The sequence below is a fragment of the Nicotiana attenuata genome, chromosome 2 (assembly GCF_001879085.1).
Source record: "Nicotiana attenuata strain UT chromosome 2, NIATTr2, whole genome shotgun sequence".
Taxonomy (NCBI): domain Eukaryota; kingdom Viridiplantae; phylum Streptophyta; class Magnoliopsida; order Solanales; family Solanaceae; genus Nicotiana; species Nicotiana attenuata.
This window is the reverse complement of record NC_031990.1, coordinates 7,909,190-7,920,138: the sequence shown is the minus strand read 5'-3', so window position 1 is coordinate 7,920,138 and position 10,949 is coordinate 7,909,190. Positions and strand designations below refer to the sequence as shown.

At 37.1% G+C, this 10,949-nt stretch overlaps 2 protein-coding genes across 12 annotated transcripts in view; both read right to left on the bottom strand.

Annotated features, from left to right (window-relative positions):
• LOC109216269 (G-type lectin S-receptor-like serine/threonine-protein kinase At1g11330) overlaps positions 1-1,209 on the bottom strand; it is a 3,851-nt gene extending 2,642 nt beyond the window's left edge. The window contains exon 1 of the mRNA XM_019380417.1: positions 1-1,209. This exon is cut by the window's left edge and continues 172 nt beyond it. Coding sequence (XP_019235962.1) covers positions 1-1,119 — 1,119 coding nt within the window. The 5' untranslated portion in view covers positions 1,120-1,209.
• On the bottom strand, positions 2,420-9,148 carry LOC109243845 (pentatricopeptide repeat-containing protein At1g03100, mitochondrial). 11 transcript variants are annotated; one of them, XM_019410886.1, is made up of 5 exons: positions 9,042-9,134; positions 4,576-7,683; positions 3,861-3,958; positions 2,818-3,012; positions 2,420-2,728 (listed from the first exon to the last, which is right to left on the bottom strand). In XM_019410886.1, the coding sequence occupies exon 2, from the start codon at positions 7,639-7,641 to the stop codon at positions 5,311-5,313; it is 2,331 nt and encodes a 776-aa protein (XP_019266431.1). In that variant the 5' UTR covers positions 7,642-7,683; positions 9,042-9,134; the 3' UTR covers positions 2,420-2,728; positions 2,818-3,012; positions 3,861-3,958; positions 4,576-5,310. The 11 variants fall into 11 exon arrangements, with proteins under 11 accessions (XP_019266431.1, XP_019266425.1, XP_019266436.1 ...); XM_019410880.1 differs by lacking the exon at positions 3,861-3,958 and adding an exon at positions 3,405-3,569; XM_019410891.1 differs by lacking the exon at positions 3,861-3,958 and adding an exon at positions 3,405-3,449.

The window sequence follows — 10,949 nt, the reverse complement described above, 5'->3', positions numbered from 1 at the left end:
TGACCTTTCTGCAAAATCAGGCAATTTCATTGACTCCATCTTTAGAAATCCATCTTCTTTACTCGAATTCCCCGAGTTATTCTTCACTTCACATTGCAAAGCTATCCTCCTAACACAACCGCTAGTCCAATTCCCCTTTTCCCATTCTTCCCTATGCTTTGGCTCGAAACCTTTCAGACAAGAACAAAATGGAGACTCCAAATAATTGCAGCTCCCAAATGGACCACACGTTCCGTAAACTTCACAATCATTATTGGGAGCTGACCATAGTACCTTCCAATTTGTCTCATTCTCGTCCCAAAATGATTGAACTAAGTCTCCTTTCCAATCCAAGATGAACTTCGTTAAGAAATTAAAACCAATAGGTCCGGTAAGATATACAGTACCTTCACGATCGTTCACTACACTAAATCCATCAACGGACACAGAATACATATACTGCACTCCAATGAAAATCTGGCCATTCCATTGACCACTTCGCCAATAGGGACGGTTACCTTTCCAAATATATACCTGAGGAATGATTTCAGATTTCATGCCTAGAGAAAAGTTTCCGAAATTAGGATCCCAAGGGCTTCTCCAAGATTTTAGTTCTATCCTTTCCCCTGTCCTTGTGTTTTCACTTATTCTCATTTCAGGGACAAGTGAATCAGAAGGATGTTCAAAACTTTGCCATATTATGCTCGCGTTGTTCAGACGATCTGCCAGAACAAAGTTACCAGAATCTTGGAGAAGGGCAATTGAGTTTACGTGAGAGGTTGTTGAAGTATTTGTTGACCAAAGAATCTCTTCCTCTCCATTCGTAAGGACGACATTTCCATCGCCAGATATCTTCACAACCCCAGAAGAATCACTTAAAGGTTTGTCCCTATTAGCAACCCAAATGACAATTGTTTCAGAAAAATTGTACCATATGCCAACATACCTATTAGTGCTGTTTAGAGGACTGAAAAATCCCAACTTGAAGACGCCATCTGGCGACGATAAAATTCCAGGATCTCTCAGAGATTGAGTGCTAGTAATGCTATCTACTTCTGTGCAAAATCCTGTATTAAAACAGTGAAGAATAACAAGAATTACATGAACAAAATATTGCACATTTCTGCTGCTATTGGTCATTTTTTGGTATTTTAAGGCTTCTTATTACCACATTGTAGGACTTCTTTTGGCTCAACTATCTGTGCCAAAACACTATAACAAGATGCCCAATTGGACTTTTAATTTGTCAACTCAGAAATTTTCAACCAGGCCAATGGGAAATTGACTCTTAAAATAAACAATGCAAAATGTGTCCTTTTCAATGGGATCAGAATTCAGAACTAGGCAATGTCAATGAAATGGGAGTTGTTTGCTTCTCCTTTGATGTTTGATAAAATAAAGACAGACTTAGAATTTTTTCATGAATTTCACGTACTTCATCAAGGAAATGGGAGTTGTTTGCTACTTAGAAATTTTGACTTTTCTTGGATGGTCTACTACTCAACTTTTTTAGAAGTTGCAACACATTAAAATACTTTTATAGTAGGGAAGTTTACGTGGGACAAGTTTTTGGCTTGACAGGAGAGCTTCTCTTAGCCCTATAGTCTTTCTCCGTCCAAAATTTTTCCAAATCAAATGATTCACCCTGCCAAACTACAAATTTCATATTTTCACACTTTTGATTGAGATTTTTTAGAGGGATGTCCCCAAAGTACTTTCACACATTAAAAGATGAAGGGATAAATTCCAATATTCTCCTCCCTTATCCCTAGCACAAAACAAAGCAAAGTAAATAATGATGTCTATACCAAAACATTTTAATAGCTTGATAGTTATGTGTTTGTCTACAACCATAACAGGTTCCAAGAAGAGGATTTTATGTTCTACTTCGTGCAGGGTGTGAGGCCAGCCTGATAGGGTTTCGTCTTACCTTGTTAGTGGTTAATGTTAGTGTTGTGTTCATACATTCTTTCGTTTTCCATAGTATAGGGCTTGTTATTGTTATTGCTTTTTATCTATTTTCTGGTTCTTATGTCGCTGGTATTATTTTTATGGTACAGATGTATTTATCTCTTTTCGTCTTCTTGAGCCGAGGGTCTTTTCGAAACAGCCTCTCTACTCCCTCGGGGTAAGGTCTGCATACTCACTACCCTCCCCAGACCCCACTTGTGGGATTTCACTAGGTGGTTGTTGTTATTTGTATGTAAAAAAATATGAGGTGATTTCTTCCTATCTGACCAAGTCTTGATGAATAGAGTTACTAGGTACCTATTCTGGTGGGAGGTAGTAAAATACCCAGTGAATTAATCGAGATGCATGCAAGCTGACCCGGACACCACCATCATGAAAAAAGAAAAAAGAAAATCAAAGAAATATAAATATAGTTAAAAGTTGAAGCATCATTTTCCTTTCGCACTCTCCGTTCAACTATATTAATGAATTCACACGCACAAAAAATAGTTATATTAAATGATCAAAGTCTTCAAAGGCAATACAACACAACAATCTAACACCTTCACTGTTCATACCGAACTCAAAATACATACAACAATAAATTAGAGCCAACTAATCCTTAGAACAAAACAAGTATGAGAGGAAAGTTTAACTAAACTACAGAATCCTCTAGTAATTAGCTGAAATAGAGCACAAGTATTGCACAACAATTAGGAGATAACAAATTACACTTCGATGTTTAACCATATCACTTCACAATAACTTCTCTATGAAAACATGTTTCGAACCGTCTTACCTGCACAAAACCATAGCCAGAAGTAAATCTTACATATATTTGATAGGATCATAAACAATTCTGATAGGGATTAAAGCTTAGAAACACACCAAAGAACAAGCGAAGAATGCTCAACCTCAACAGATCTATTATATATATATATCGCAGGAGGCCCTTATGATTCAGCGGGCTGTCTCTAGCGAAGGCCAGCTCCTTCTTCCATTTGTTGCAGATGATATCTCGTCTTAACTAAAGGGAATGCCAAAGAAGCGACTCAGCACCATAAACTCTCGAAGAAATTAAAACTGCAAGCGATTGAAAGATAAACAAAGATGTATATAAGTGAATGAGGGAGTGACAAGTATCAGCAAGAAGTTTACATATTAAAAGTATAGGCCTTTCAGTGTTCCAATAAAAAATCACCAGATTCTGTAGAAAGTTTTCTTAAAAGAATAAGCCTCAAAGTTTTCAGATCTTTCAATGTTACATACATTCTCAAAATATCTATATTCAATCAAAAGTAACCAAAACCAGTATACTGTAGCTCAAATTAGAAGTTGTGTTGGATTTATGACGAGTTGTAAACTTAAAAGTATAAGGCTTTCAGTCTTTCAATCACAAATCACCAGATAATGTACAAAGTTTACCTGCTAAAAGTAAAAGTATAAGTCTCAGTTTTCTATCTGTCAAAACTCACCAGAATCCGTATGCTGTAGCTCCACATAGAAGCTGTGTTGGATTTCTGAGGAGTTGAGTTTGTTGGAAAAGAGTGAAGTAAACATGTTTTGTCAGATTGTGATCCGATTTGATTAGTTTGATGTAGACTAATATTAGAGAGAAAACCACAAGAAAACTGTTCAACCTAAAAAAGAATGAATTAAAAATGGAGCAAATGTTTCTCTTATGCCATTTTCAAGGGCAAAAAATGTCAAAATCTATAGTACTAAACTAATTGATTTTACACCCTCCCATACTCTAAATCTGAGATAAGAATTTTCTTCTCTTGATATTCAGATAGTTCCTCTCAATCTTCTGTAGTAAGATTATTATTATCAAATTTCACGCTTAGAATCAAATCATGCTCTTTTAACTTTTGATGTACACTCTCCCATGCAAGAGGAATCATAACTGAATTATCATAAGACCGACATACCTTTACAGTAAGGATTAGCTTAGCAACTGATGGATTTAGGCAAAATATGTAGTCCCACCAAGTCAAACGCAACTAAAGTTCGAGTCAAAATCCTTTAACTACAGAAATGTAAACTACTAAGTATCATTGTTTTGATATCAATAATTGTTATCAGTTCAAACAGGGAAGCAACATTGTTCTAAATCAAGCTTTTCACAACAACCGATACAACAAAACACAGATGACATAAGACTCCATCTTAAAAATCACACGAGCCTGAAAGCACAGCCTGAAACTAAAGACAGACAACTAAAATGTGTATAAACCATATAATCAACATATCATTTAAGCTTCAATATGACATATAAATAACAGGCCTCTGGAATAGAGGCCTCTAGTTTCTCCAGCATACTTTCAGATGGGAACACATGTTAACGTCTAAATCTGGAGGGCTTTGATTATTCTTATAAACTAATGCTATTAACTTTTTGATAAGGTTGACTAATGCTTTTAATGTAAGATAAAGATACAACACTTACGGATAGATGATAGCTAAGACTGTAAGTGGCTATCGGAACTGAACAAATACACATAAAATTCATGAAATGGCAAGTGCAGATCACATCATTGAGAAAAGAAAATCAGGAAGCAACAGAAATGAGAAAGTTGTTATGCAAAGCACTACAGACAAATAGAGTTTCCAACAGTATTAAAATTCGAGAGAATTCTCTTTTACCTGTCACTATTGGTGCTTGCAGAATCATCTGTCCCAAAAAGTTCAGTTCAGAAATTTTGCATTATTGCATATATTTCGGCAAGGTTCCCTTAAATGAATCATGATGAGTAACAGAAGGGCAATGGCAGTGCCGACCGAGCAGAAACTAAGCCCTTCTTTTGGATGTTAAATAATGTAGGCACCTCAGGCATAAGCCATTCGATAGAAGATTAATGCATCCGTACAATTAAATGGACGGATTTCTTATCGTAAAGCAAAATAAATGCTTCACTCTGAACATCGGGTCGAAATAAATCCAGAGCACAATATAAACAGATGATCTTCAATCATGACTAAATCAACCATCATACAGACGCTTTCCTCAAAAGCATGCATAGAGAAAGCAGGATGCATCTCACCGTTAAGACTTATTTGCAAGGCATTTATGATAACAAGGATTGGATGATCAAAAATTGAGAATGACAAAGAAAACCACGGAGATATCTTGATCTGCTAGCGTCAAGTGATGGGTAGGGATACCCTGCTCCAGATTCCACTCTGCTCCTACATCAAATCCATCCTCCTCCGTACTTCAAGTTCTAGGCGAACCCACCGGGTTAATTACCTCAATGTAAAGAAAGCTCATTAGGTCATATGGAGCTCCATTCAGTTTGCTGACATCCCATTAGGAATTATCGGAGCAATAAGTTCCAACATTGAAGGGTCATATCCTTGAGGCTACAGACAACTGACTCTTCAGCATAACCCAGCCCATCTCTTAAAGTTCAATGCTGCCTCTCTCTTTTTCATCTGGGTTTCTGACTGGAATTTCGGAGCCTTTCCCTTGTAGAGTGTTTTGTGGTACTTTAAGAAGAGGGTACGATACTTGTACTTGTCAATAAACATATTTCCTTTCTCCATCATCTCCACAACTTCATTTGCTCGAACAAAGAAACCACCTCTAACAAATGTATAAAGCACAGCATCTAACAGTTCCTGATCAAACTTCATTCCACTAGAAAAAGCAAGAGACTTCATTTCACCCCATAGTTCCGTCACCTCCACGTATTTTCCACCAATGGCGGCATAACCTGTAACCAGAGAATGAAAAGTCTGTGCATTTGGAGCATGTCCCAAACTCCTCATCTTCTTAAAAGCCTTTTCAGCATCTTGCAACAACCTCTTTTTGCAGAAAAAGTGAATTACATTATTCCAATCATGAACTCCATAATCTACTTTTTGTCCTTCCTTGATTTCATGCAAAAGCATCATCACTAAACTAGCTTCACCTCCTTCTGCAGACCCTTTGACCAAATTTTCAAATTCTTGATGACCCTTTCTTGGTATCTTAGACTCTTTCATCTCTTTGAACAGGTCAAGGGCCCCTTGAGCGTCCTTCTGAAGCGCCCTGGACTGGATCAACACTTCGTAACAGCTTGCATCTACCTGAACCCCAGCTTTACGAGCATCTCTAAGCAGAGATGCAACTTCCCCAGCTCGGTTCTCTTTACAGTATGCTTTCAAAAGAGATGAATAAACAGAAGAACCAGTTCTAACGCCAGCCAAACGCATTTCATCCAGTAGGTCATGTGCCTGATCTAACCATCCTAGTGAAATACAAGAGTTTATCACATGAACCAAGGAAGAATCATCAACTGAAACTGGAGAATCTTCTTTCTCTGCCTTAATTAGAAATTCCGCAAGATCTTTTGTTCTCCCAGCTTCTAAGAAAGCCTTTACCAATTTAACGTATAATTTCTCAGTAGGCTGGAGAATACCACGTTCACTGGTAATAAATTCGATTTGCTTCTGCAACTTAATTACCAAGACATCAAGTAAGTTTTTAGCAATAATCTGCAGCTTTAAAAACTTTCTGTCTCTACAGAGATCTTCGTACAATACTAAGTTTTCTGATCCATCCGAATTTCGATCAAATGCATCATCGAGGGGAACATTTGCAAGTGATGCATTGCCACTTCTAGAAGCTTCAACCAGCAAATTAGCTACACCAAGAGAATTTTTAGCTTTCTCTGCCTTCCGAAGCATTTCTAAAACCATGTGGGATGCAGATTCAAGATCTCCAAATTTTAAGTAGCACGAAAGCAAACAATTATAGAACTGACGGAACTGCATGTCAGTCACATTAGGGGCCTCTTCCATGTCTCTCTTAAGCTTCTTGAGCTCCTCCCTTCGTCCATTCTTCTCATAAATATGAGCCATTATGATTAGTAAGGTAGGATCAGCTTTCAAGTTGATTCGAGGCATCATGTCAAGGAGCTGCTCTGCTTTTCTAGTAGTTCCAAACAGAAGACATCCAGCCAAAGCAATGTTAAAACAAGTGGTATTTGGCTTCATGGAAAGTAGAGGTTCGTTGCTCTTTTTACGGGGATCAACTCTTCCATCTTGGAACAAGTAACCTATTTCAAGAATCAATTCAACACCAAGGTATGCTCCATTAGAGGTTTGTGACATATAAGCCAGGATTGCAGACCAAGCACTCACAGGTGGAAACTGTTCTGTTTCCACAAGCTTCCTTACAAGAGTAGATGCAGGAATAGGTAATCCACATTTGGCAAGGGCTAAAGAGAGATGGATAAGAGCGTTCCTCCCAAGTAAGTCATGCTTGTTCTCCTCAAATGCCTGTTCAACCAAAGCATAAGCCTTCTCCAGCCGTCGAAGATCTGAGCTTTCGGCAAAAGCTGCAACAAGTTTATTAACAATTGATTTTCTAGGAAATCCGGCCATTTGTATGTGCCGCTCATACAAAAACCATGCATCATCAAGTTTATCTTCATCAATCACATTTTCTAACTCCTCAGACATTTTACCAAGGTCTTGAGCGTGGACTAAGATTGTCCCAGCAATGGTAGAAAATGGAGCAGTCTGAGCAAACGCCGTGCAGTCGACTCCACTCTGAATCTCTATGTTTCCCCGACTGAAGCTACCTAACCGATTGACAAACTCACTACTCCAACCAGACTGAATTGTGTGTTTGAAAACTACATAATGACCATTGACAGCAATCAACCGGAGCAAAGAAAAAGGGCAAGCTGCCATCCCGAGGTTCAACTTCCTGAGAGCGATCATTTTCTCCAAGTAGCATTCCTAGTTCCTCACTTCATGCTGAATCTTGCCGAATTATTAAAAGAATCAGAATGTTAGAGATTAATTACCAAGTTCTTTTTCTTTTGGTTCAAAATCAATATACCAATTTTCCTGACATGCTAACCTTAACTCAGGAGGGGATATCTTGAGTTCATAGATTTCAGATGCTAAGATTTCCTATATGACTTGAAATATACCATTTCAATCCAAGTGGCTAAAACTTGCAATATGATGACAAATTTTGCACTTTTATGGCATTATTCTCTTTTTCTATTTATATTAAGAAGATATCAGTAGATTAACATTGGAACCAAATAAAATCGCATATTAACTTGCAAATATAATAACGAAGCATACAAATTGGAGTTGATAATTCTTTATGCAGTGAAAGTAGAGCCTGAGCTTGGCAGCCACAATTCAAAATTCGTGTTCTACCACTAAAAAGCATGCTGAACGCTTGCAATAAAAATGATTAACATTACACCTTTAGATAACCAAATTCCCGTTTTTCTTTTTCATACTAAGAAGATTTGAGAGTAACCAATATAAGAAGTAAACAAGAACGCAAAATTAACTTCTAAAAATCATAAAAAAGGTATAAGTCAAAATTGAATCTTTCATTGTGCAGTGATAGTATACATTAATCATGAGAAGTTGACAACCCCAAACCCGCACCCGATGAATATATAATAGATGTCTTCACATACACGCTTATCACCAAAATAAAGGGCAACCTGGTGCACAAGGCATCCTACGTTCAAACAGGGTTCGGGGAAGGGCCGCACTCCAAGAGAGTGTGATGTAGATAGCCTACCCTAATGCAAGCATTAGTGGCTGCTTACACGGCTCGAACTCCGTGACCTAGTTGCTCCAAGGCTCCCCTTCACGCTTATCACCAAAATATAGTAGTTAATCAAAATGCATCTCACCTTAATCTATGAATTAACCATGGTAAATTAGTATGGTTTGGTGTAAACACCGGGTGTGGGTAAATTTTTAATTTGTGTTTTATTATTAAAAAAGCATGCTGAAAACCAGCAAAGTAATGATAAAGATTACACCTTTATGGCCTTATCCTCATTCTTTTAATTTCTTTTTTCAATTAAGAATATCCCAGAACACTAATTAATATGGAAAGCTAAAATGCATATTAAATTGGAAAAATCAGAAATTGAAGTTGATACTCTTTATGCAGTAACTAACAATAAACACCAAGAACGGGAATACCCAGTTCACAGATTCTCGTGTTACCAGTAAAAACAATGCTGCAAAACTAAAAACATAATGATAAAAATTGCACGTTTTAATGGCATTCTCTTTTTTCTTTTTCTTTTTTAAATTTTCTATTAAGAATATTTACAACGATTGGAAAAAGGGATTACCACAGAGGACAAAAAAGTAACTCACAGCTCGATTTTTTTTGCCGGAGAGAAGCAAATTTTGCCGGAGACGGAGAGCGTTGCTAAACTTGGCTGAAGAAGAAAGAAGACTGTGACATAAACTTGACGTTGGGCCTCGCAAGAAAAATTGTTGTTGGGCCAAACATCAACTGGAAGTTGGGCCTATCATCCAATTGGGCATCAAATGTTATTACTCTCGTTTTTGGGCTTTGAGCACATTTGGCGGGGGAAGTGCTCAGTTAGCCATTAATAAGACATGTATTTACTTTTAAGCTACTGTTTAGAATGTCTTTAGTCTTTAACCACTGTTTTAATAAACTTTTACCCGTCCGGACGAAAACACCCTTCTGCTCATAAAGTTCAGGACCAAGTGTCCTTAACTTATGAGCTTGTTACTGTAAGTTCAGGACTAGCTGTCCTTAATATATGAGCTTGTAAGTCTAAGTTTAGGACTACCTGTCCTTAACTTTTGAGCTTGTAACTCTAGGTTCAGGACTGCATGTCCTTAAATTTTGAGCTTGGAACTCGAAGTTCAAGACTACCTTTCCTTAATTTCTGTGCTTGTAACTCTAAGTTAAGGACTACGTATCCTTAATTTCTGTGCTTGTAACTCTAAGTTAAGGACCAAGTGTCCTTAATTTCTGAACTACCAACTCTAAGTTCAGGACCAAGTGTCCTTAACTTATGAGTTTGTTACTGTAAGTTCAGGACTAACTGTCCTTAATTTATGAACTTGTAAGTCTAAGTTAAGGACTACCTGTCCTTAGTGTTTGAGCTTGAAACTCTAAGTTCAGGACTACATGTCCTTAACTTTTGAACTTGTAACTCTAAGTTCAGGACTACATGTCCTTATTTTTTGAACTTGGACTCTAAGTTTAGGACTACCTGTGAATTCAGTATAATATTGTTTATACTCAGAAAAGTTCATTTTCTCTTTCATGAAATATCTTCTAAAAGACATTCATAGTGGTTTTTCGAGACACATACACATGAATTAATATGAGAAATATTGTTTTTCGAGACACAAACACATGAATTAAAAGACCTGTCCACCACCATGTGGTTCTCCATTGAAGAAATCATCAACAGCAATCACATGACGCGACCGTCACTTTGTGTTTTTTACTAGAAGATCACGTGTTAGAATAAGCAAACATACATGATCACAAATTTATGGTCAATCAGAGCCAATGTATTCGATGCAGAGAGAGAAGCGAGCGTTTTGGGAAGAAAAGAAATGGAAGAATGGGTAAAAATGTCTTTTCATATTAATTTTAATAGAGTGGTGACTATTTTTGCTCAACATTAGAATTGCTGGATAAAAAATAAATACCACCTTAAATAGTGGCTACCCCACGCCATTTTTACACATTTAGTAGATCAGCCTAAAATAATTACAGCCGCTAGCTCTCTCTCTCTCTCTCTCTCTCTCTCTCTCTCTCTCTCTCTCTATATATATATATATATATATATATATATATATATATATATATATATATATATAATGGAAACTGAGTTTATTCTGCCTCTTGAATACGTGGTAACGGTAGACGTCCCATCAGTCAAGTTCTCCGGGCTGTGAGAGCGCGTAGCTAGTGGATTGTGGAAGTTGGTCTCTGGCTTAATCGCCGTTTGCTGTCCCTGCTGAATCCATGGAGTTTAACGATACGCTTCCTTAGACTCTAACCCAAGATTATGTTTATGCTTGTGTTTTAATCTCTGCTATGGGTGTGGATTATAATCTTACAGTATACCTCAGGGTTTGCTTTACATGACCCATAAGTTTTAAATTTGATAGTGATTATATGTCTCGATTAAGAGTTTAAACTCTAAAATCTTACTTAAAATTAAAGGACTTAGCTAAGTAGTTGGCCAGTAATATTGTGTTAA